Source organism: Cydia splendana, chromosome 26 (assembly GCF_910591565.1).
Source record: "Cydia splendana chromosome 26, ilCydSple1.2, whole genome shotgun sequence".
NCBI lineage: Eukaryota > Metazoa > Arthropoda > Insecta > Lepidoptera > Tortricidae > Cydia > Cydia splendana.
Genome location: NC_085985.1, coordinates 5,080,006 through 5,108,001, shown reverse-complemented (window position 1 = coordinate 5,108,001; position 27,996 = coordinate 5,080,006). Strand labels below are relative to the sequence as shown.

At 38.4% G+C, this 27,996-nt stretch overlaps 2 protein-coding genes across 4 annotated transcripts in view; both read right to left on the bottom strand.

Annotated features, from left to right (window-relative positions):
- The window catches only part of LOC134803249 (interleukin enhancer-binding factor 2 homolog), a 143,552-nt gene that overhangs the window by 37,492 nt on the left and 78,064 nt on the right, over nucleotides 1-27,996 (bottom strand). The gene's annotated exons all lie outside the window — the stretch shown is intronic.
- On the bottom strand, nucleotides 5-27,668 carry LOC134803384 (serine/threonine-protein kinase 10-like). 2 transcript variants are annotated; one of them, XM_063776198.1, is made up of 5 exons: nucleotides 27,423-27,668; nucleotides 2,009-2,101; nucleotides 1,361-1,486; nucleotides 857-1,030; nucleotides 5-388 (listed from the first exon to the last, which is right to left on the bottom strand). In XM_063776198.1, exons 2-5 carry the CDS (start codon nucleotides 2,033-2,035, stop codon nucleotides 20-22), a joined length of 696 nt encoding a protein of 231 aa, XP_063632268.1. In that variant the 5' UTR covers nucleotides 2,036-2,101; nucleotides 27,423-27,668; the 3' UTR covers nucleotides 5-19. The 2 variants fall into 2 exon arrangements, with proteins under 2 accessions (XP_063632268.1, XP_063632269.1); XM_063776199.1 differs by lacking the exon at nucleotides 27,423-27,668 and adding an exon at nucleotides 26,964-27,406.

The following is a 27,996-nucleotide window of genomic DNA, read 5'->3' as shown; positions in this document are numbered from 1 at the left end:
TAGAACATGTAGTAGTGTGTTACCCAGCTTGACGCCGCCCTGCATGGTGGCGAGCACGTTGCCGGCCTTCAGGTCGCGGTGGATGACGCGCCGCGAGTGTAGGAACTCGAGGCCGCGCGTCATCTCGCGACACACGTAGGCTATCTGCTCTCTGAGGCCCTACAGCTAGAACATGTAGTAGTGTGTTACCCAGCTTGACGCCGCCCTGCATGGTGGCGAGCACGTTGCCGGCCTTCAGGTCGCGGTGGATGACGCGCCGCGAGTGTAGGAACTCGAGGCCGCGCGTCATCTCGCGGCACACGTAGGCTATCTGCTTCTCGCTGAGGCCTTTCTCGAGCTCTGACATTACGGAGTCGAGGGCGCCGCCGTCGCAGTATTCTAGCAGCATCTGGATTTACAAGTAAAGAAAATTATATTACTAAATGTTTCTTGCGGATTGAATATAGTCGGTCTACGGCGAAAATTGAAATTGCGTTAACCGGCTCTCTATCGCTCTTGCATATTCAAACGATAAAGAGGCAAATAGACGAACGAACGAAGCCCCTTAGGTCGCTGGTTTACCCTAATATATAAGGCGTGTATAGCGACCATTTAATCTCACCTGCCAACGGCATGGTCAGTTGAAACTGAATTTATCGAATACCTACCTTTAAATAGTTATTTCCTACTAAGTTCTATTTTTGGAGTCTCGAACCTCCAGTCTCGAGCTCAAGTCGATTTTGAACGCCGTCAGCGCTGAATTTGAAAATAGCGGCCGATAGCCGGCCTTAGCCTTTCATCGTGCGTACGAGTGTGATTAATGTCCTTATTATGAGGAGACGTGTATGTATTGATATTATTCTGTACAATTACTCACCCACAGTTTGTTCTCGATGAAGTACGCCTCGTGCAGCTCCACCACGTTGGGATGCCTGCACTCGCTGAGGATGTCGATCTCGACGGTGAAGTCGGCGAGGTCGTCCTCATTGTCGAGTACGCACATCTTGGCGGCGGCGAGCTGGCCGGTGGTCTTGTGTTGCGCTTTGTACACCTGTCACATTCGTAAGACATTTTAAAGGATTCACAAGCGTATCGGCATTTTTACTGGTATAATGGTGGTGCTATGTATTCATCTACTAAACGGACCTTAAGCTCGATTCTAAAGATGAATATGAATGTACTAAATGTATTGTTGGTGTGTTTACGAATAATTATTTCTTACTATTTATACTAGAGAGCCATCCTCGCGTTTTGCCACTAGTGATTGTTGCGAGCTTTTTATGGTGGAACGGTCTTCGCCACCCCATTTGGGATCGTTGGAAGGATGCTATGGCCAACAAGGGACACTTCGTATTAGGGAATAGGTCCGAGATTGTGTTACCTTTCCAAACGCGCCATCGCCGAGCTCGCCCACCATGTCCCAGATCTCGGTGGGGTCGCTGTTGTCGCGGATGTTGTTGAACACCTTCTTCTTCTTCGCGTCATTGCCGCCGCCGAGGTGGAGCACCTGAGGACACGTCATATTTCACATATTAGTAAGAGATAAGGTATAAAGACTAAAGAGCCAAGTAAATTTAACCCTCTGAACACCACGCTAATTGTACGCGACGTGAACCCTATTGTAATGCACGAAGGTTGATATTGAGCTGTAGCCGCTAGCTGGGCCCTTCAGTTGTCGTTTTTGGCGATCAAACGGTTAACTAAGCCCTTGCCACACGCTCTGTAGGCACGGTGGGCCTGGAGTGAGAGTGAGAGCGCCAAAATGCGCATTCTTTCTCACTCTCAAAGCCGAATTAGTGCTTCCTTTCACAGAATCGTATGTCTCCTGCATAGAGGCATATAGAGAAAATTCGATTAACGATGTAAGCGCTATGCCCTCAGGAACAGGTTAAGAGTGCAGGGCGCCCAAGTCACGTTAGAAATGCATGCGTAGCAAAGGTTTAAGTACAAGTTAGAGCGCCTCGCACTCTCGCCGGCGTTCCGCTGTATAGCAAAGGTTTATGGAGTAGTTGGGTGTATTTCGACTTACCTTCTTAAGGTTATTAAAGAACGACATGTCTGTAGTGGCGCGCGCGGCCGCCTCAACCGCCTGTACTCATCGTGTAGAAGCGCGCGCGCTCCTCTGCAACAAACATACATAAACATTAATATAAAAAAAAACAGCAGTATGTCGATCGACGCTGTTAGAGTCATTCAATGGGCGTTTTTCTTTGACGGGCATAAGAGTAAGCGTCAACGAACTTATACGAAGCAAGCAACGAAGTAAATAGTCGAACATGTAAAATGTGATCAAATTTGTATTTGCGTGGTGAAGGAAGGGTATGTCTACTTTTTAGCCAGCTCGCAATGTTAAAGGTATTTTTTTATCAAAAAAAAAAAATATATTTATTTGCATAAATAAGGGTACAATGGGTGGTATTCATTACTTTTTAAAGCATATTGATACGCGATAACGTCTTTCTTAGTAAATAACGGGCGAAGTTGTTTCCTTAAAAGCTACTAGACTAATTGTAATTGAATGAAACAATACTGATTAAGTTCTATAGATCTGTATTCTTTAGTAAAATGACATAACACTTTAAACTCTCGCGTTTTGTACACATATTTAATTACACAAACGGGTCTACCGCGATATAATACCGTGTTACCGTTTGTGTAATTAAATATGTTTAGTAAAATGAGCCAATTTTCATGTAGTAATATTAAGTAAATGAATATTGAGTCTCGTAAATGGGGTGCTTCCCTTTGAAGACCCTCGGGCGGTTTATAGGTCTCTTGAAATGTAATGAAACTCCTATGCATTAATACTACAGCCGTCTAAAAATTAAAACAGGCATACTAAAAATCTAGTACGCGATTACATATCATTTCTTTTGTCGGAGCGTATTGAACTAGTCTCCCTTTTAATCACGTTAATGTTTTTGATAGTATACGAGTATTTATATCGTCTCGTCTTATGGGTGAGTGCGGGCATATCAAATATTAGAGGGGTGCTTACTGCTTATGGGTCCCTCGAGATGCCGCCGGTAGGAAGCCATTTACTTTTATTGGTATACCGATAAATTTCCCCCGTTAATCGTCTCTGTCGGTAGACGATTTTACCAAACTAATGTTGAAGGGTATGTTTTTTTATTTGGTATAGGCACTAGAGTTGAGGAGATGCACATAACATGTTATCGTTTTTTCTCCACTTTTTTGCAATTAGTAGCAGTTGTGACTCAATGTAACTGAGCCAACTATACCACTGTTAAGGGGCTGTCCATAAATTACGTCATCGATTTTTGACGATTTTTGACCCCCCCCCCCCCTATAATCATCCAAAAATCATGCTTCAAATTACCCCATTTCCTCCTACTTTATGCTACCGTCATCCGATGTCCAGACCCCCCCCCCCCCCTAATTTGAAATGACGTAATTTATGAATAGCCCCTAAGAAGGTATTATGGCCAGCTACGGACTAGTATAAATACTAGTATAAAATAAGATAAAGCTCCAAGCAACACCGGAAAAGGAGACGACATTCGTACTATTTCCCCTCTGCCAAAGCATAGGTACAACTGTACTTATGTAGGTGCGTGTAGTGACTCGTCCATACACAAAAAGAGATTGAGGTTTGTAAGATTTGTCTTTGAATGTATTTGTGTCGTCATTACAGATAGGATTTTGTATATAGTGAGTGAAAAGTGTGACTGTGTGCACGTTTCCCCCCGCAAAAAATGGCAGAATGATTTGTACGGTAAGATATATATCGCTTGGGCTCCCCTTCTGACATGTCGGTAGTCGGCGTTGCAAGAAGACGTAAAGGCTTGGCTGCATGATGCTAATTTGTATTATGTTAAGTAAGTAGATACCTACCTAATAATGTAATAAACAAACTAGTTTTAGTCCTAATAGTAAATCAACGCCAAACTTCTTTACCACCAGCCTGAAATAAGTGGTACCTACACCATACAATGTCTGTGACGTTAAATAAAGTTAATCTAATTATAATTCAGATAACGGTTGTATAATGTTGACAAATGTTAAACAATGAGTCAAATTAGACATTTGTTTGACTAGCGAGAGAATAATGTTGTTGATAGTATGATTCACTTATAGTGATAAGCGCGCCGACTATGCTTCCGTTGATAACGGTGTACGTTATATGATATGATACTAATTATTAATATGTAATTATCGAATTATATGTATAGTGATACGAGTATCATCGTCTTTGTCAATTATGTGTTAATCAGTCCTCATTCTCTAACTATTGGGAGTAAACATTAAAAAGATGATTGCTATAATTGTAGAATTTTATTCTTACCTTTAACTGTAAACAAACAATTCTTGTATGTATATATATTTTTATATTTCGGGGATCTCGAAAATGGCTCTAACGGTTCCGATGAAATTTGCTATATGGGGGTTTTCGGGGGCGAAAAATCGATCTAGCTAGGTCTTATCTCTGGGAAAACGTGCATTTTTGAGTTTTTATATGTTTTCCGAGCAAAGCTAGGTCTCCCAGATATTTGTATTAATATGTGAACCAAACACTACCACAAGAACAAAATATTGACTATTATGATAGTGATAGATTGCCCGTTAAGCAATAAGAAGTAAAATACTTAGTAAGTTTTTTATCAGATTGTGTCTTTTTGTATTTGTGATTTCTCTATAATGGTAAAACATAACCATAAATCATGACTGTCATGAGCAATAAAGTGTTTTCTAATTTGTGTACAGTCACCTGCAATAATATGTTACACAACTAAGGCCGAAAAAATATTTTTTGCGCGAATTTTATTTCCTGTGTTGCGACTTTTTTTTTCGGCATTTAAAGCAGACGATTATTTTTCTGTGCATATTTTCCATTTGTCATAGAAAAGGAAACTCTTATTCCTGCAAATCTTTAGAAAATTCGCGTTCGTACGGGACGACGGTAGACATTTTCATGGAAGGCCGCTAAAATATGTGACACGCTCCTATGGCTCTACAAATAAGATCGTGTCAGACATTTTTGCGCCCTTGTGTAACATATTATTGCAGGTGACTGTACATAATTCCACCATTTGTTTTCCACTCCAACATGATGGCATTTTTTACGAGGATGTTATGACACATGTCAGTAAACAATGACGGGCGAATGGCGAGTTAGCATGAGCTCGTAAACGCATTGACGTGTATCATTATTGTAAATAGATGTGACGTATTTAATATTAGTCAATTAGCTAAGTAAGGAAGCTGGCGTGATACCGCTCTGGACCGAGCAAAGTGGCGTGCTCTTGTGTTGGAGGCCAAGACTCATGGGTCATCGCGCCAGCCAAGTAACCTCATACACGGCATACACCCAGTGGAGTTACTGCGTGGCATGGTTGACAAAATGATACAGATCCTAGCAGCATATTATTGTCAAGTGGGAACTAGCCATGAATCTAGTATATAACTGGATCAGGCATGAGGGGTGGGAGGAAATGACCGAACAGGATAGTCTTATGTATCTTTCAGTAGGAGTAAATAAAATAAATAAATTGTTTTGTCCCTCACGGAGGCACGCGTATATCACTTCTATAGGATCCTACCTTCTATTGAACTAGCCATAGCCAAAGGCAGAATAATGATATTTTCGATTTGATTTTTTTATTATTTTTAATCGAGCAAATTTAATTTTACCGTGTTTTTAAAATACTTCAAGATTTCGAAGGACTAATCTCAATTCAATTTAACTATTATATTTAGACATCGGAAACCGACATTCGATGATGTAAAACTCACATACCTTATATTTGAGTAGTGTAAGTAAGTAAGTAAATATTCTTTATTGCACCAATAATTATACATTTTACATACATGTAAAATTACAAAGAAATCTAGTAGCGTATCTTATAATCTCGTGAAATTACTAAATAAATAATAACACAAAGTTTTGTCAATGGGTTTTCGTTTCACGTGGGAGACGGGTCAAGACCGGGATACGTGGAAAGAGAGGAGGGAGGCCTTTGCCCAGCAGTGGGACACTCTAGGCTCATATAAATAAATAAATTTGTCAATGGAGAATCTAATTGTAAACACATATGTAAATAGTTAATTCGGTTATTTTTATTTATGATAAGTTGGCTCTAAAGTTAGTTGTATATGATTCCACGAACGTAGAGAGGGTTGGTCGCAAATACCAATGACTCGAGACGTTAGTCACGGTGATGTCATGCCATCCTTCCAGCGGGGCATAGTGCGGCGCGGAGCGGAAAGCGTAAAGACAGTGGGGCCCCACTCCCATAGGCGTACGTGCCCACGGTGGGGCAAGGTGGGGCAATTGCCCCACCCTGATCTCTGACCATAAGCTAAGAATTTCTGTTTCAACCGTAAGTACCCTGTTACAACGTACCCAGCCTCCCCTACTTCTGCCCCATCCCTTAAAAAATGCTGCGTACGCTCATGCCCACTCCCGTCGGTCATTCTCGGCTCCGTTCGGCTCAGCATTGCTCCGAGCAATTATTAGGGTTGGCACAACTTGACGTCTCTTTGCGTGCACGACGACAGAAAAGATAATGATTTGAATTTGATAACCCTAAATAGCCGAAAGGGATAGTGCCATATATTTATTTATTTATTTATTTTAATCTTTATTGCACAATACATGAAGGTACAAATGGCGGACTTAATGCCTTAAGGCATTCTCTACCAGTCAACCAATGGGTCAAACCAGAAAGATTAAGTAGGTGCAGTGTCTTTAAAGTAAATGAATTTGTAAACAAGACTCTATATGAATATAAACTATGTTGATAAACTTACACATATACTTAATACAAATAGACTTACATACATAATATACATAATTATATACCTTGTGTGAATAATTAAGTTGACGAAGAAGAAAGTTTGTCAAGGAAATGTTTGCGCAGCATGCGCTTGAATGTGAATTTGGTCTGCGCATATATTAGAAAGGGACAGCATGATTCGACCCTGAATCGCTGTCGAACTTCGGTTTTGTAGGAAGTGTCCTTTCTGTACGGTAGTACTATTTATTATTTATTGTGGTAAAGATATCACTTATTACGTTTTACCACGTGACACAGCGCAAGCCTTCCTGCGCTTACCGTGGGGCTTAGTCAATTTGTGTAAAAAAATTGTCCTATAAAGGGGCCCACTGATTAACAGTCCGCCGGACGGTATCGGCCTGTCAGTTAGAACAAAATTTTGACAGTTCCGAACAACAGGCAGGCCGATACCATCTGGCGGACTGTTAATTTATGACATTTTATGACATTTTAATTTGATTTCTATTCTATTTTATTTTTGACATTATTGATTCACAATTTACTATTTTTTATTATTCTTTTAATTTTGTTTGTATACACTTGACGATCTTTTTGTGAATTTCTGCTATTTTTAAGGAAGAATAACATGTAAATTTTCAATCAGAAATAAATATTATCTATCTATCTATCTATCTAATCAGTGGGCCCCTTAATATTTATTTATCTAAGACTATCGCCTTAATCGCCTCAGCAGACAGTCAAGTCAATAGTCTACGTTTGCCCTTGAGTCGCTCGCGACATTCGCTGTCGCTACGATCACCCGATCCGCAGCCTAATCCAATTTAAACACTATGCAAGAGGCTTGACTCTTAATTGGCTTATCTGGAGACCGTGAATTAATTGTATTTGTATAAATATATAAAGTATGGATTTATAAATGTGTGTAGGGAAAGACCATGTACTCTTAATTATCCGGAATTCGAAATGTGTAACTATTTTCTTATGTTGTGGGTAATTGTTTGTATTGTAAAGTAATTATTTATTCATTCACATAAAAATAGTTAAATTATATTAACTTAGACTACCGATCTCACTAGTTACTCAGCTTCTACTAATTTCAGCATAACCTTGTTAATACTTAATATTTAGGATAAAAAAGCAATAACTGATACCTGCATGCCGTGTTTGCCTGTAATTGGGTTGATAGGATACTCTTGTTATTTTATTTTAAATCTTGTTATTATTAAGTAAGTATTTATGTATTGCACCTATTAGCAAACCTAAATAAAAGTAGCTATTAAAGTGGATCCTCAGATCCTCAAGGTTAGTTTGATTAAATATTTTTTTTTTGCATATTTTCGCGTAATCTACAAAAACCGGGCAAGTGCGAGTCGGACTCGCGCACGAAGGGTTCCGTACCATAATGCAAAAAAACGGCAAAAAAAAAACGGTCACCCATCCAAGTACTGACCGCTCCCGACGTTGCTTAACTTCGGTTAAAAATCACGTTTGTTGTATGGGAGCCCCACTTAAATCTTTATTTTATTCTGTTTTTAGTATTTGTTGTTATAGCGGCAACAGAAATACATCATCTGTGAAAATTTCAGCTGTCTAGCTATCACAGATCACGAGATACAGCCTGGTGGCAGACGGACGGACAGACGGACAGACAGGTCCCGTTTTACCCTTTGGGTACGGAACCCTAAAAAATACCCAATATACTTCATTATGGAACCTGTTCACAAAATTTCACGAGAATGCGTTGAGAAATACAACCCTACAGAGACGAACAGCCGGAGACATGCTAAACCAATTTTACCCAAGACAAAATGGAGACATTTCGATCGAGTTTCGCGCTCGAACGGTTAATTAAACCACAAGCACAAACACAATCTATCAATCAATAACGAGACTATGAAATATAATAACCACTTGCGAAAAGTGTAAGAATATACACCTATTTTCAGAGAAAATTGACAAATCAGTCCAACACCATTTTGGCTATTACCAGACAAAACAGGCTCATATGTGTGTCTCGTATGTCGATTTCTAAATAAATATAGATGCACAAATTATACTAATCACAATGCGACCACTTTTATGGAAAACCGGTTTCCGTGCTCTATGGTTTACCTATTCCGGTAACTGGTAGTGAGAGTGAGGTTATTTCGAATGCATTTTATAGATAGGTGTTTATCTAAATGGGGCATTAGGGAAAATAATAAATCTGTTTATCTTTAAGGGTTCTCCGTGGTCAAAATGGCAAAAACGGAACCCTTTTAGTTTTTACTAGCCTTTTTACTAGAAAGCTATATGCTATATTTTAATGAAATTTGGATCATAGGTGTATTTGGACCATTCCACGAAATTGTCTACCGTTATTCCGTACGAGCGCCAATTTTCAGAAAATTTTCTAGGTATATAGTAGTTATCCTTATACCTATCACAATGGAAGTAAAAAATGCTGAGTGGCTAATATAAGAAATCAAAATACGTTTATACGGGACAGCTCATGGAATTCCCCATTTTGTGAGCCGCTTACTTAGTTTAGAATTAGAAGTTCAAATTTTCTAGAAGTATGTATAATACACGAATTCTTCGTTCTTGTTAGGGCCACCCCACACTAGCGTCTTTTGAGCGTCGGCGTCTAGTCAGCGCTATGGAAAATGGCGTCGCCGTGCAGTTGCGCCAACGTTGCGTCGAGCAGCAGCCATAGAGTTGACTATAGTTCGTTTTTTTTAGCATTAGAAAGAACTTGAAAGAAGGTAAGCGATCTTGACATGTCTTTTAATTGATAAATGCTTTTTAAAAATCAGTAACTATTACTTATGAAAGCAGAAGAATATAAATGATCGTATTAGATTCATAATTGTTACATATTTGCCGTAACTTAATTTTAAAATGTGTTATTCAATTAAAAGACACATCAAGATTGTTTACCTTATTTCTAATGCTAAAAACACGAACTATAGACGACCCCGACGCTCGGGTTCGGGAGACGCTAGTGTGGAGCATGGTATAATAATATACTCCGCCTGGTACTCTATTCCGAGATTCGCGTATGACCTAACTGACACGGGCCTACGTCATCATGCTATTTACAGGTTCTCAAACTTTAAAATGTGGGAGAATTTTAACCAACGGTGAAAATTATTTTAACGGCATTAATTTTAAGTTATTCATGTAGAAACATAGTAAAATAAAACAAATCTAATGTATTAAATTAAACTTTATTTATCTATACAAGACAAACGTTTGAAAAACTAATTCACAGTTACACATTAATTACCAAGCTTACGACGTGAAAAGTTTGGAAAACACTGCGACTGCTGACACTGAGCGAGAAGGAAATAACAATTAACACGCGTTCGACAAGGATGACGGTCAGGGCATGAAGTAGACGTGTGCGCCGCGCCGGCGCGCCGCCGCCGCCGGGCTTTTTTGCCACGCCGCCGCCGCCGATAAATGATCGGCGTGAAATCGGCGTGACCTTGAGTGTTTTTAATCAGCTATTTTAACTTGATATTTGGATTATAATTTGGATTTTTTTGTATTATATATGTTACAGTTGTCAAATATATAACAATTATTTATTAAATGAAACAGAATAAGCCAGTTGCACAAAGTATTTGACACACCGATTAAAGTAACTCAGTAATCCTTAGTGTTTAGCGTCAAAAAAGATGAGGGAGCATTATTTGCAGTATTTTTTCCTGTTCACATTCAACTTTAGAATTTTATTTGTATGCCTTCACCTCACATACGAAGTCAGAATGCTATGTCATGACTTGAAAAATTGAAAATACTTGCATTGCAATTAAGTAGGCAACGAAAACACAAGGCTCACAAGAGCAACAGAAAAGGAAAACTAACTAGCTAATGTTGCATTGCGATCATCATCCTTGCTTGTACTATTGTCGACTGGCTTACGGGAATAACAACAAGAAATGCTTTTTAGCGATAAGACCGCCTGTTGTATTTCTGTTTTCTTTTGTATTGTTTTCTTTTATTGAGGTGTGTAATAAAGAGTATTTGTATTGTATTATATTGTACATCGAAATGGCGGCTCTTCTGAAGAAAATTGAAGTTGAAAGTACTATAGTGGTCTTAAGATAAACCATTCCGAGACCAAAGTAATGGTTGTAGACAGGGCAAACGTACCTACTGCGAGTTACCGACGCACTCGGCGATTACGAAAAAGCGAGCAAGTTTATATATCTTGGTGGTAGGAGTTCTCGTCTTTCCTATATTCCAGTATGGTGCCGAAACGCTGAGCCTCAAAAAGGGTGACGTGCAAAGGTTGGTGCTTTAGAGATGTAGTGTTGGCGAAGACCGCTGCTTATACCTAGGACAGCTAGAAGAACAAACCCCTTAATTTTCAAATACTTAGCTCAATATCGCCACTCGGGCTTCTACAACATCTTTCTTCGGACATATTGTGCGGTTTCCAACGCATGATATGGCGAAACATAATATGAATTTAGGCGCAATGAATGGCAAACGTGCTCAGAGTGGAGCATGTGTGAGATGGTCGATGGTTGGCGGCAGTCTACATGGCTTATGACCGCACGAAATTGAGACAAATTACATGTGGTCGCAATCCTCAGCAGTGAGAAAACGAGAAAGAAGAAGATACTTCTCAGTGAGCCTGGTGCTTGTACGACAAGAAAACCATTAAAGGGAAGCCATAGCAGTCCACTATGTCTAGGATATTTGAAGATAAGCCATGGACAGCATGACAAAACGGAGTTACAGAGAGATACAGATCAGTTCGAAAGTCATTGGGACCAGATGCCCCCTAAATACAAGCCAGTTACTAGAAAAATCAAGTTATATACCTATCCTGTATTCATTTACAAACCCTATTTTACTCAAAACCAATTCAAAACTATACGTAGATTACGTAGTTCACTTACTAGCAACCTGGATTATTCAATATTTTCAATAAAAACACAAATTAATGATTTTTCTTTAGAAACTTGAAAGTCAAGGTCACGCCGATTTCACGCCGAAAACACGCCGCCGCCGCCGATTTTTTGGCAAACGCCGCCGCCGATCATTTTTTAATCGGCGCACACGTCTAGCATGAAGTTATCTAGATCCGAATTGTCAAATGTGACAGCGCTATCCTGTGTTGCCAGTAATGTAAACAGAATTACCCGAACGTCTGAAATTTCTTTCGTGAATCGGAAGATATTGCTAACGAATAATTAAAAATGACGTGTTATTGTAAAATTTAAGATAAAATACATATAAATGAAAATTATAATATTATAAAGAAATATTTTAACTTATTAACCATAGGTATAATGTACCCATGTAACATGTTATGTTGAAATAAAGTGGCAATGTTATTGTGACGTAGGCCCGTGTCACTCTGGGAATAGAAGACCATGTTTTATTAGACCATGGTGTGGAGTAGCTCTTAAGGTGGCGACTAAACATCTACCGCGAGCTTCAATTACTGCTTAAGGGCCCCACTGATTAACAGTCCGCCGGACGGAATCGTCCTGTCAGTTAGAACAAAATTTTGACAGTTCCGAACAACTGACAGGCTGATATCGTCCGGCGAACTGGTAATCTGTGGGGCGCTTTAACCGTAAGGGGTGCATGTAATAAAAGTATTTGTTTAAATTTGAACTTTAATGTCTGTCAATAGAGTTGAATGTCATATCCGCCATATATGGCTTCGTATGCGGTAAACTTTAAAGGCTTAATTGAGTGATATATCACTCAGCGGTATTCAACTGAACTGACAACTTTAACTGATTATTTCGTGTTGTTAATACATTGTAAGCGCCATTCAGCAGCTCATCTTGTTACGTGTTATCTTGTTAAGTTGTTAATTCACGTGTGCGATTAACTTTCCACCACCGTGCCGTGCGTGTGCCCGCGCCGGTCGCACGCAGCTCGTGCAATGGCCGCCATCAACTGAGTACAGTCGAGTTCATAAATATATTTACAGGCCAATTTTTCAAATATATTTACACGGCCTTATTGTCAGTGTCTTAGAGGTGTTTAAATATATTTTCATCACACTCGCTCAGTAAATGTGGAATTGCACGCAGGTTTAGCGGGAGTTATAGAAAAAGCGTTCTCCCTAGGGAGTTATGAAGTTTCTAGTGCCATAATTAACAGTTTTTGGTCTTTATACTTAATTTTTGTATCGCAAGTGTGATGAAAAACATTGTGTGTAACTCGGGGCGTAATAATATTGCAAACTCGAGTCTATAAATCGCTCCGGCAAGCCGTCGCGATTTAACTTACTCTCGTTTGCAATATTTAACTTACGCCCCATGTTGCACAATGTACTATTACAATATATATGCTGTATATTTTTTTATTTATTTATCAAAAAGTTTACAACAATTTTGTTACATATTATATTACTCGCCAAACTGCGATTTCAGTTTGTTGGCGAGTAGTATGGTGCTACTTTATCGCCCTAGGGCGGGATTTAAGGACAATACGTGCCTATGTCAAAAATAGGGCCATATGTACTGTAAAACATTGTACAATACACGTGCGAAAAGGTAATTCGCAACTCGTGTCGATTTAAAACACTCCCTTCGGTCGTGTGTCAATTTATCGCCACTCGTTGCGAAGTTCCTACTTTTCGCACTTGTATCGTAATGTACTATTTTGGAACGTTGGCTTGTAAAGTCGACAGGAAAACGAAATTTCCGTACTAAGTTACCCATTTCATTGCAATATAACATAACAGTAGCACAGAAATACCAACTTTCAGTAAATTTGGCATCGAATGATAATATTACGGGGAAATAATATCAATCATATGAAACTTAATAATCAAGGAACTTTTAAATGACTAAATGTTATGTTAATCTCGATTGGCTTTTTAATTTTTTGAACCATGTTCGTATTTATTTAAAGTTTAAACGGACTCAGCCTGCAAATTCCTCCATTCCCATCCACAATAATTGTACATTAAAAAGGCTGCTATTTAACTGATCACCAGATTTAGTAAAATTTAATACCAAAAAAATCTATTTTACCACCCTAAAATAATGAATGATCACCAAAATTATAACACCATTTTAATGTGAAATGTTTACCAATTTTATTACATTTTACTATCCTTTTAAAGGAAATGACACCAAACTAATCATTATTAACCCAAAAATAGTAAATGATTACCAAATTTCAAACCCCATTTTAATGTGAAATGATAACCAAATTTTTACATCTCGCTATCCTATTAAAGAAAATGACACCAAAATAATCATTGTAAACCCAAAAATAGTAAATGACCACCAAACTTAGAACTCCATTTTAATGTAAAATTATAACCAAATTTTTAAATCTTAATATTATATAAAAGCAAATGACTCCAAAATAATAATTGTAAACCCAAAAATAGTAAATGACCACCAAAATTGTAACCACATTTTAACTAAAAATGTGCAAATATTTAATATAGATTTAGATTTTAGATTTAGATATTTATTCTCATAATATTAAATTACATTATAAATTATGCTAGACTAATCTACACGAATTTATATTATGATCGTCATTCATATTTACATAATATTATTTAATACATACAAATTAAAAAATGTCTTGCAATAATTAATCTTATGTCAACAATTTATCCATTCATGTCAAAACAAAATACGGTAATAACTTAGTACGAGTATCTCTTAATGATCGTCATGTTCTAAATAAAATACTAGGTACATATTACAATATACATAAATCAATAACTGAGAACATGTCAAATTTATACGATTCAATTTTCAATTTAAAATGTCAGGGTCATATACTCATTTACAGAATAAAGTGGATTATCCAATAAAAGGACTCTCAGTTGACGTTCAAATGTTTCGTCAGATGTTTCCGTTCGTAATTCAGCGGGTAGACGCTCGTAGTATGTCGGGCCGATTACTCGCGGGTTTTTGCATGAAAGTGCCATGCGTCGCGGCACTGTTCTGAGTCTCCCCGTGGATCTGATTATTTTGCCCGTGACCTCAACACGTTTAAACAGTGGCAAGTTTTTTCTAACGAACATCAATACTTCGAATATGTATAGTGAGTAGTGCGACATTATTCGATTTTGCTTAAATAGTTGCTTACAAGGGTGCCTGGGTTTAACTCCTGCCAGTAACCGTATCGCACGTTTCTGGAGTATTAGTACGCGATTTGCATCCGTGGAATTGCCCCAAATAACCGTACCATATGACATCAAGGAGTGAAAATGCGAGAAATATACGGCCTTCAGTGACTTCCTAGATATCAATGGTTGTAGTTTTTTTATAGCAAAAATAGCACTACTCAACCTATTACATAGCCCGTCAACATGGCACTTCCAATGCAGATTTGAGTCAAGTGTAAAACCTAGAAATTTGGTCTCATTACATATAGGCATAGGCCCGACAGCAATACACGGTGGCACTTCAGCGTTACGTCCTGAAAAAATCATAACATGTGATTTGGCCATATTTAAGAGCAGGCCGTTAGAGGAAAACCACGTTTGCAGTTGGTCACTTGCTTCGTGAATTTGTTCAGCAAGCTGCGTGTGCGTTTTTGCGTTGACGATGACTGTTGTATCATCCGCAAATAGAATAGAATTGCCACTCGTAATTGCCGACGGGAGGTCATTAATAAATAATAAAAATAATGTGTTGCCAGTTGCCGACCCTTGAGGGATGCCCAAATTGACAAAACCAGTGACTGAAGACACTGTTTTGCCACCTATGGACATTTTGACCACCTGCTTACGGCTAGACAAGAATGATGCAAATATAATTATCGTTATCCTATTATATTAAATAATCCACTTCGTCACCTTTTTCTAGTAGCTTTTTATTTCTGTAACAGTCGCAGTTCTAATCTAACCTAACCCACTTTTCTAGTAGCATTTCGTTTCTGTAAGGGTCGCAGTTCAAACCTAACCTAACCTAACCCACTTTTCTAGTAGCATTTCTTTTCTGCAAGGGTCGCAGTTCAAACCTAACCTAACCTACTTTTCTAGTAGCATTTCTTTTCTGCAAGGTTCGCAGTTCAAACCTTACCTAACCCACTTTTCTAGTAGCATTTCTTTTCTGTAAGGGTCGCAGTTCAAACCTAACCTAACCCACTTTTCTGATAGCAGTTTGGTTCTGTATGGGGCGCAGTTCAAACCTAACCTAACCCACTTTTCTAGTAGCATTTCGTTTCTAGAAGAATGATTATTTTGGAGTCATTTGCTTTAATAGGATAGCAAACCTAACCCACTTTTCTCGTAGCATTTCGTTTCTGTATGGGTCGCAGTTCAAACCTAACCTAACCCACTTTTCTAGTAGCATTTCGTATCTGTGGGTAGCAGTTGAAACTTAACCTAGCCCACTTTTTTAGTAGCATTTCAGTTCTGTGAGTATCGCAGTACTAACCTAACCTAACCCACTTTTATAGTAGCATTTCGTTTCTGTAAAGGTCGCAGTTCAAACCTAACCTAACCTACTTTTCTAGTACCATTTCGTTTCTGTAAGAGTCGCAGTGCTAACCTAACCCACTTAACTGATAGCAGTTTGACTTACTTTTCTAGTAGCATTTCGTTATGTAGATTAGGTAAGGTAGGTATGCGGTGCGGGGTACGGGGGGGTTGAGCGGGAGGGGCTAGTAATTTTGGCATCAGTTTACTTTATTTGGTAATATGTATACATTTTTTGGTAATCATAGTGGTTTATTTAGGTGAAAATATCGCATTAATTTGGTCTTCAAGATTTGGTGATCATTAATGATTTTTGGTGATCATTCAATATATTTGGTATTTGAATACAATTTGAAGTGCAGTCGTAATTAAAATGGTGGTACTTTTGTATTTTTTGGCCTTATTTTTTTGGTGTTCAGTAATTTTTTTTGGTAAGCATGATTTTTTTATTTAGGGTACCAAAGTATTTTTTGGTGGTCATTATATTTGTAGCCCATTAAAAACACAAACGAAATCTTTAATTGAACAACCAAAAATCCCTGTTCAAGTAGACTTGTCTCGGCGACAGTACAACACACACTACAAAGTGCATTTTATTGAACATACCAAAATTTCCCTTTTCACGTGCCGTGTGTGTTCGAGTGTACGCGCACGTACCATCGCTTACTGAGCATTCGTGAACCTTATCGCCAAGACATAAGGTCTACCTATGGTCAATAACGGTACAAACACCTGAGCCGGTGACACGCTTTCAAACGTTCGCTTTTGACCATTACGGCCGATCCCTAGGCGAAAAGGAATGCGCATTCTGTACATTTCTCAGGCCAGTTAGTATTAACGCGTTTTCGTAAACTTTAGATGGCTTTAACTTTACTCGTTTTAGACACGATCTTGTAAGTTTAGAGCTGTATTAACATGACAACAAGCTTTTAACCGTAGGTCGTCCATAGGCGAAAAGGAATGCGTATTTCGTAAACTTCACTCTAGAAAGTATTTAAACGCTTGGTTTTAATTATTTTAGACATTATCTTAAAACTCTAAGGTTAAAATGGACTAATCATAGCAATAATGTAAACGTTTATAGGGATTTTCAGTTGATTTTAGGGTTTCATACGCGAAAGGTGGCAAGTTCCGTTTCTTTCATCGACGTTCGCTTTTGCCATCGGCCAATCTCTAGGCGAAATGGAATGCATTCTGTACATTTTCCAGGCTTACTTAATCGTTACCTGTTTTAGAACTTTTAGAGAATCTAAAATCTTATCAGAAGGCAATAGATGCATAACTTTTCTTAGATCCTTAAAGTTCCAGAAACTTGGTAATTGTTTTAAGTATACATATACACCGACTCTACGCGACTATGTGTTGGTTTAAACACTTCATGTAACACACGAGCACGACTTGCATTTCTCAGTAGCAGTAAATTATTTATCTTAACTGTCCGTTTTAATATTCAGAAGGGTAATCGACCATTACTTTGCATGGCACTGAGGTGCGAATCGCTATGTTACGACGATTCATTCTGGTAGACATGTCTAGCAAAAATACATGGTATATTGTTTGCATAAAGTTTGATATTTTTTTGACCACTTTAGGACTTGTTAGTCATAATTTGTTTTTAGGATTACTTGAAAGAAAATATATGTAAATTGAAGTCTAAAATTAAAATTCAATAGTCAGACTTTAGGACTTTAGGATAATAAAAATATACTTCATCTATCGGTCATTTTCTAAAACCTCCACCATATCGCGGAAGGTAGAAATATCTCGTGAAATGAAACCATTTTTACATGTTTTAACTTCCTATACAATTTATGTATGTCAACGTGATGGACCCGATTTAGGGCAGTACAGTTTAAACCTATTACGGGCCGATATTATCGCCCACTGGACCATAAAGCTAATCTGTAAAACAAATACTCGAGCAGCGGTATCGTATCGGCCACAGACATGTAGTTGATGTAGTAAATAGACACCGTAACACGCGCGCTCTCGCCGCCCTGTGCCTATATCCTCCTAAGCCCCACCATACAAAGTTTATGGTTTCGATTCTACTCTACAGAATGAATTTGAATTTAGTCTGACAAATGAGATGATGCACAGAAAAAATCGAATAAGAACGTTAGCACGCGAAGGGTTAGCGGGCGTCTACTTACATATAGATGTCTGTGGCATTGTCAGATAAACGTGGATTCCGTGTGAAAACGTTATCTACACGTGTATTTTATTATTTCTACATTGTAAGTTTTTGTACATGTTGTTTAAATTATTAACTACAACTTCGAGTTATTTTAAATGAATAGTCGACTGTACCTACACGGATAAAATATGTATTTGCTTAGATCCGGGTTCGAATCCTGGTAAGGGCATTTGTTTGTGTGTTTATCATAAATATTTGTTCCTGAGTTATGGATGTTTTCTACGTATATAAGTATTATATATACCTATGTATTATATATATCGTCGTCTAGTGCCCATAACACAAGCCTTATTGAGCTTACTGTGGGACTAGGTAGATCTGTGTAAAATTGTCCTATACATAATATAATAATATTAATAATATAGATAAGGGACCTTCGGACTATCTAGGTACAGCCATCAAAACTTGGCACCCCTGTATACACATTTGGATACAGGGGTGCTAAGCTAATTCAATTTATTTAATTACAGGGGTGCGACTTCTGGCCGAAAGGTGTCGTGTTTCGGAGGTTCCGGGGCAAACTGCCGAATCCGACACAAGAGCAGCCGATGCGGAGCCACGCCGTTTTGTAGACTAAATAGTGTTTAAGTTTTAAGTTTATAAAATACATATGTATGTTAGTCTGTAAAGGTTCCGTCACACAGGCGCGTTTTCCGGCCGGGGTGTGAGCGTTTTATATGTAAAAGCGGCGCGCCCCGCTCACGCGCCGCCCGCAAACGCGCCTGTGTGACGGAGCCTTAAGGTATTTGTAATATGGGCATTGTTGCCTGATTTAAATTTCTAAATAAATAAATAATTGTTTTGCTGACTGTACGTTAGACTTGGAAAAAAGACCTTCCTTCCGAGGTCGGTTTAAACTATTAAATGTTACATATTCAAACAAGAATCTAATTTGCCTTTGCCATTGACCTCCAAATTAGAAGGTTTTCAAAATATTAGCAAAAGTAATAAAATTATAACGATATTATGCAAGAGTGAAGGCCGAACGGACGTAAACAGATATTAATAAATACGATATTGTAAATGTTTATACAACGTATGTTGCAAACAAGCATAAGGCCATTAAGGCCTGATGGTAAGCGTAGGCTATGGACGCCTGCAACTAGTGATCCAAAAGACTCGAGCCCTGTGAGCCTTTTTTTAGGGCTCGCCTCATCTCTTGACGCCTAAAAGGCTAAAAGCCTTTTTTATTTCATTAGTAAAATAGGCTTTTAGCCTTTTAGGCGTCAAGAGATGAGGCGAGCCCTAAAAAAAGAGCTAACATGGCTCGAGTCTTTTGGATCAGTACTTGCAACTCCAGAGGTGTTACTTGCGGATTGTTAACACTTGGAACTTGTACAGTCACCTGCAATAATATGTTACACAACGAAGGCCGTAAAAATATCTGATACGACCTTATTTGTAGAGCCATAGGAGTGTGTCACATATTTTTGCGGCCTTCGAAGAGTAACACAAACTTGGCTGGACACGCTACCGCGTGTCTAGATTATTGCAGGTGACTGTACAATTTTTTTAAGAACCCATGCCAGTAAAAAAGATAGCAAAGCGTTTCCAGCGGGATTGTCCGGTCGAAGTATTTAGCAGATGGCGCCAGCGTAGCTTGCCCTGTCAATCCCTATAGTAGAATTGTGTAAAATTATTGTTTTTATTAATGGAATTTTATGCCCTGGGTGCCAGCCCTTTAAGCCAAATCTCATAGAAAAAACGGCAAGCTATGATGGCGCCATCTATGCAAACCTTTGACAGTTGCCAACCCCATTTGCGATTCCCATCCGACCTTCCAATCCCTCTCGACAACCTGTGTTCATCATTATAAATGGCGGTATATTTACGTCTCTCACGCTCTGTCGTAGGCGTTCAGATCATTAAATTCTGATTATAGCATCACTTTAAAATATACCAACAAAAGCAACAACAAGCGAAGCACTTTTACGACCTACAAACACTGGAAACGGCTGAATTAGATGACGACATATCAAATATTGGCGCCTCTATACGTGACGAGAATGGTGAGAAGATTTTTAAATACTAAATAGTCACGCATAGCGTCTGAACTAAAAAAAAAACGGACATTTATTCCGGTGTTCAAACGATATAAATAATGAATTGATTTAAAACATTTTTTTAAAGTCCTGCATGGGGCTAATTGAGCCCAGAAGTTATTGTTTGGTTTCTATGTGCAATCTTCTGATCATAAAAACCGGACAAGTGCGAGTTGGACTCGCCCACCGAGGGTTCCGTATTTTTTAGTATTTGTTGTTATAGCGGCAACAGAAATACATGATCTGTGAAAGAAAATTTCACAGATCATGTATTTCTGTTGCCGTAGGTAATTGTCTAGGTATCATGGTTCATGAGATACAGCCTGGTGACAGACAGACGGACGGACAGAGGAGTCTTAGTAATAGGGTCCCGTTTTTACCCTGTGGGTACGGAACCCTAAAAAGAGCCGACTCTATGAAACAACACTACGCGAGAACATTTCCATCTTCACTTAGGCAGGCGTGTCTCACTCCGCGATTTCGTCGCTTTGCTACAGGTAGCTAAAAGTACATCCGTTCGGCCCCAATGTTGGGGTTTGCCATAAGCCGCGCGTGGCGCTGTCGCCACCTAGCGGCCATATCTGTGCTGATCGTAACCGACGCGTTTTGTTAGAGAGTGAGTCTTCTGTACCTAGAACTATTATTTATTCTGTGACTTAGGATGGTTGGCAGTCCTCAAATGGCGTTTCACCAGAAACTTCCTGCCTCGCACAACTATACTGTGGAATGAACTGTCTTCTGCGGTATTCCCGGACCGATACGACCATGAAACCTTCACCAACCAGACTCAAGGCTCGGAACCGGTTTTTACTTCATACAAAAAATACCGGTATTATGTCGTTCTTTTTCGTTCTTTAGTTTATTATTTCATTTTCAATGGGACAATATAATAATACTAAGTTGTTACCTAAATACACGAGATTCAGTCCTACGTAAAGAGCATAAAATATTAAAAAAAATTGGCCTATTTCGGGGTTTTCAAAAAAACCGGTTCCGAGCCTTGACCAGACTATCGGGTATTTTATGATTTCGTTCCTAGGCCGGACGACCCAATAGGTACTAGGTACAGAGTACTACTGCTTTATATGACGAAATTGTTGTGGCCTGGCGCGAACGTCTTATTGGGCTGGGTGGCAATGAATGTGTTAAATGTAAGCAAACCAACTTTCAAGTCTTGCAACTCCTCTGGTGTTGTAGGTGTCCCATGGGCGACATATTCGGCGTCTTTGGCCGTCACTACCAATATGATGGTGACTGTACAGTCACCTGCAATAATATGTTACTTTTAAGGCCGCAACAATATGTGACACGGCTCTTGTGGCTCTACAAATAAGATAGTGTCAGATATTTTTGCGACCTTCGAAGAGTAACATATTAGTGCATGACTGTACCTACAGGAATTGCTATCTTAGTGACATAGACAAGTGAATTTTTGACAATCGACAAATATTAGGTATTGTATTTATACCCAAATTAAATGTATATTTTAAAGCACTAATCTGCTTGGCTCCACGGGTATTTGACACCCGACTGAAACCGAATGATAATAACATACAAGTGATAATGGCTTCCGTCGCTTATAATTTATTACCACGGTTTATTTTTAGTATATTTGATATATTTCATTCAAGTACTGATAAACGGGTTAATGGATGTTTTGGTGTTTATTTATTAAATCAATTTTACGGACGTTGTTCGGTACCTATCGGTATTTGACCCGTTATTGTTATCTATTTCAGATGGGTGAATATTAAAACAGTCACTTTGACTTTGGACGTCACTAGACTCACTATAGAGCAGCGGTCGGCAACCTGCGGCCCGTGAATCTGTCACTTGCGGCCCGCGAGCCTCCCAGGCTATTTTGTATGTAATATTGACAAACGACAATGTCTGTAAAGTAATAAAGTCATAAATATTAACAAAGTACGGCCCGCGTCAACTTCGTTAACTACTATGTGGCCCTTGGCTGCTAAAAGGTTGCCGACCGCTGCTATAGAGTATAGAGTCCGTGCAGAGTCAGCTTAGTCCTCCTCTATCTATTTGATGCTTAACCTCTCGTGTGGGGCTGTCCATAAATTACGTCATCGATTTTTGACGATTTTTGACCCCCCCCCCCCCCCTATAATCATCCAAAAATCATGCTTCAAATGACCCCATTTCCTCCTACTTCATGCTACCGTCATCCGATGTCCAGACCCCCCCCCCCTAATTTGAAATGACGTAATTTATGAATAGCCCCTGTGCCATGATTATTTTTTTCTATTTTCCTCGTACGCGGATCCGCGCTCCGGCATACGACGGCTTAATGCACAAATGGAAAAACTGTCGATTTCTAATTACACCTTCATGTCAGTAGACATCCGACAAAATAGCACCTTTTACTTGAAAACGACACATAAACTCGTATCTTAGGATGTGGTGAAAGTGCGTAAATAGGGCATCGCTCAGAGCTGGGGAGCTGCAGCGGCTATCACTGATAACACACTCGAGATAACGGTGTTATCGTGTCACGTGAGATGCGTCTCAGGCTCGCAGCTTAACTCGCAGGAGTCACTTGGATAAGAAAACTATTGTACCCTGGCGGCTTAGCACGGTCGCGTTTTTATCCCTTGTCACCATGCCTGTCACGTTCTAACAAGTATGTAAGTGCGAAAGGGACGCGCATAGTGATAGTCGATAAAAATGGAACCGTGCTGAGCCCGCTGGATAGGATTGCTGGGTGCCGCGGCATGATCTAAAGGGGCCCACTGATTACCAGTCCGCCGGACGATATCGGCCTGTCAGTTAGAACAAAATTTTGACAGTTCCGAACAACTGACAGGCCGATACCGTCCGACGGACTGTTAATCAGTGGGCCCCTTAAGGCCTTATTTAGACGATGCGAGAACTCGCATGCGAGTTTCATTACATTGCGGGTTTTGATCGGTCGGTTGAATTGGACGTAACCAACAGTCCGCAATGTAACTAAAATCGCATGCGAGTTCGCGCGCCGTTAAATCAGCCTTAACTCGCAGAGTCACTTGGGTAAGAAAACTATTGTACTCCTGGGTAGGATTGCTGGGTGCCGCGGCATGATCTAAGTGGAAATATGCCACTATAGGCAAACCCCTTTTATAAAACTTAGCAACTTCTTGTTAAATTTTGTCTCTTTCCAACAAACAGAAATGTCAAAAAGACAGATAAACGATTGTCAACGGTTTGTAAAGTTTAACAGACGTTTATGATCAACGCCATTTTAGTAACACTCACTAATAGAGTAATCGGCGATTTGAATGACATTTAGGGTGAATTATATCTATAATTATGCTATTTAATGTAATAAATGTCCTATTATAATATTTGTTTACTTAAATATATTACGTACAATTGAATAATAACATTTATTTCCAACAGTTCCTTCAATATCGCGAGTTTAGGGCGTAGATCCGTCCATCCGTACATTATTACTTTTATCTTTGATTGCCGCTTGAAAAAGCGATTCTGACTACCTCAGTGACATACATTACATGAAGTATCTGCTCCCTACCCTACCGCGGCAAAGTGTAAAGCAACGGATTACAAAAAGTGACTAAGCTGGTGTCAGCTATGAAATATCACCTATCCGAAGCGGTAGCGCGGCACGGTTCCTACATCTACACCCAAGATTATCAACTTACATGAGAACAGGCATGACCTAGGTGTGTTACCCCCTTATTCATGAAGCTTATAATTGTAATTGAATAAATAAATAAATAAATAAATAAACTCAACAACATCTTACATTTTGCGTTCCAGACCGTTCGCGATGTAGACTAAAAGGGATATAGGCAAAATATTACACTAGTCATTTTGCGTTCTAGACCGTCCGCGACTATACCATGCTATTTGCATATCTTTACATAAATTCTTTAGGTGTTTATTCCACAGATAGACAAATGTAATCATAATCATAAATGGCCTTCAGTTTATCAGTTTTATTTTATTTTATGAATAAATAAGCTTAATACGTAAATGCTCTTGCTTCCTTTGAACAATTTGTATTTGTTTGAGCTTAGTCAGAGTACACATAGTAGTGATGTGACAGTACTAATAACCTATATTAACACTGTACAGTCACCTGCAATAATATGTTACACAACGAAGGCCGCAAAAATATATGACATGATCGTATTTGTAGTGAAGATCAGGCAGCCAAAAGGGCCTACTTGGGTCGACCTACTGGACGCTGGTCATCCTAAATACCGTTGGACAGAGTGGAGGCAGATCTCCGTGAGCTCGGCGTCGGCGAAAGCTGGCGGGATACCGCTCTGGATCGATCAAAGTGACGTGCTCTTGTGTTGGAGGCCAAGACTCATTTTGGGTCATCGCGCCAGCCAAGTGAGTAAGTATCGTATTTGTAGAGCCATAAGAGTGGGTCACATATTTTTGCGGCCTTCGAAGAGTAACATATTATTGGAGGTGATTGTACATGGGTTTAGGTAGCTATGGAAGCAAATAATAAACCACATTATTTACCTATGTGTCAGAGAGGAAACATATTGTTTAGATTCTTTGCTCTTGTTGTGAATGTAATGAATAATAAATTAGTATATTCTTATTAACTGCATATAATATAATGTTCTTTTTGTTTTTATACACCATGACAGTGGCTAACAAGCTTGCAGACCGCGGACTACATGTCATGTAAATACTAACCTTCCGACCAAATAAAATCCGCAGTGGGAAACCATGTATCTGACTGTGCCAGACAGTCTGCCAACAGGGAGAGATGGCGGTACATCGTGCAAAGAGCTGTGTCCACTTCTACTACTGATGCGGATGCCTCAACGTGACCACGATCACTCTGTCAAGAGCGATACAACAGAGAAGAAGAAATACTAACCTTATAAAAATAACATCTTTGACTATGATAGAAGTATATTTTCATAACATTCATGGAAATCAAAAAGATCATTGTGCACATAGATAAGAATAGTTTATTCATGAAATCATAGATATCATAATAGTAATTATATCATGTCTGTCTGGCAATCTTAACAATTTGGCAACAGAGATTATAAACACTGGCAATGAATCTTTTCAATTTAAGATTCACTGTTATTTGTGGTTGTTAAGATTAGTAATGACCTAATTCTAGCTATATTATGATAAGATGTGAGAAGATTTGTGAGAAGATGGATGCATGTCCTTCTACAGTTTAAAATGTGCTAATTATTTATGTTTAGATGTTAATATTGTAATTTGTGATGAATTGTATACCTATTGTTTTCTTTTTCTTTTAACTTTCTGTGTAAGTTAGCAGTAGTTTGGTATTTTTACTGTTATGCTGTATAACTTGTTTGAAAAAGAAAATATATAATTCACTATTATTAGTCCTAGAAATCATTCCAAACTAGTGTGGATATTTATTAGGTAATGTGGTCAAATAATTTCAAGTAGCATGATACATGCATACATACATATAATCACGCCTATTTCCTGGAGGGGTAGGCAGAGACCACATATTTCCACTTGCTACATTCCTAACATACCTCTTTCGCTTCCTTCACTTTCATAACTTTCCTCATACAAACTCAAAACTACAACTAGATTCAAACTTCCTTAGCTATAATTTTGTATTATGGGCACACATAAGGATATAACATATAAGAGTAAGGAAAATTATGTTAAAAATTTGCCTAAATGCAAGACCTTGGATATGGTCTATGATTTGAAAATTATTATTTATTTATTTAAAATAGACACATTTAAATGAAAACATTTGTTGTTTCTTGTGTTTCTCATGTAAAAGGAAGATAGGAAGCTATTAACTAGATTCCTGGCTACAACTTTAATGGTCCATTTTTATATAAACAGGACCACCCATATGTAATTATGTATAGCATCCTTAACATGACCAATTTATTTCAATAAAACAAGCATACCAACATAGAAACATGTTTGAATGTACAAATATTAATAGGACCAGTCAACCATGTTGATTAATAGAAAAGTGCAGATTAAATGTCAGCTCAGTAGGTAATTAACATAATTCAGACATAATTAGTGTAACTAGTACAGTTTAATTGATATATTGCAAGATAAACTGCTGCAAAACACCATTTAGATGAAGTATAAAGATAATATTTGATTGTGTTTTAATGATTATTTGAGTCAAGATAATTTTTGTGTTGTGGATATGTAAAACAATAGATTCTTATGGAACTTATTAAAAGTTATTGTGCTAATGGGGTTGGCAACTGTCATAGCTTGCCCCTTTTTATATGGGATTTGGATTAAAGGGCTGGCTACCAGGGCATAAAATTCCATAAAAAGAAATTGACACATTTCTAGGGATTGACAGGGCAAGCTATGCTGGCGCCATCTACTTAATACTTCGACAGGCCAACCCTATTAGGGATATTGAGAAATTAATGTGGTTCTTTTTGTAGTATGTTTATACAATAATGTTTTAGTAGTCTAAATTATAGTATGTAAGTAATCCATAGGTAGTTATGATAACAAACTATTATTTAATCAAATTGAAAGATTATTATCTAATTTCTCCAGGGCTACAAGTGAAGGACCTGAATAAAATGGCATCTATTCGAAATTACCTTAGAGAATGTGAAGGTAATCATCCAGAAAGCGAATTTGTAGTCAAATCACACACAACACTGCAATCCAAAGGTGAAATTGCACACAAACACAGCATTATACGCGGAGAAATCCGTAGAGGACGCTTCACAACTAATTGAATTAACCACACGTTTACCACCGATGTTAGCTTCGCAAATATAGTTTAAGCAAACGGACGGAGGAGCGGCCGCTGCCAGAATGAACCATTCATGTAAAATGACGACCCGGCCTCGCCTAGCGAGTCTTGCGTCCTCGAGAGCGACAAAAAACCTGTTCCACCGATTCACCTACTGAACTAAAGAACGCCGTTTCCGGCACGCACTAAATTAATACCCGCCAAGTAATGATATAATTAACGTTATCTCTATGTTTTCCCTGCACAAATAATGATAATTTAATCGCAAAGTACTAAATATGATAGGTGAAAGGAGACATACCTTTGCAAATAGTCGTGTATAGCGACGATATGAAACTTAAGTCAGAATATTTTAGGCACTTAAATAGTTTGGCACTATATTATTGTTCACTTGTAATCCTTTTCACTGATATTAGTCACACCCACGATAATTAAAACTGTCCAGTGTGCGGCGGATATGCGTTATCCCGTGAAAGACGCCATTTTGATTTCGTCAACTAAGTTGACAAAGACAAGATAGATCATCTACGTTTCATTTCATCAGAAATGACTAATTGTTGCTAAATCTTTTATTTTATTTTACTATGATACCCAGTGTATTTACTTTTGTAGACAGGGATTATAGTTAACGGGACCAGATTTTATTTAAGTTAAAAGCGTGTTTACCAATTTTAGCATTGCGATTGACAGAAATCACGCTTATTGTTTCGTTATTGCTATTAATATCAATTTATTTTGAAAGTAATTAAAACTGGTTCCCATTTATTTTATCAACCAATAGGTAGCAATCGTAATTAATACTTAATTGGCAGATTGTTTAAAGATTGTGGTCGTTTTTTTTCTTTCAGGAAAAAATATGTATTTCTAGTTTATGG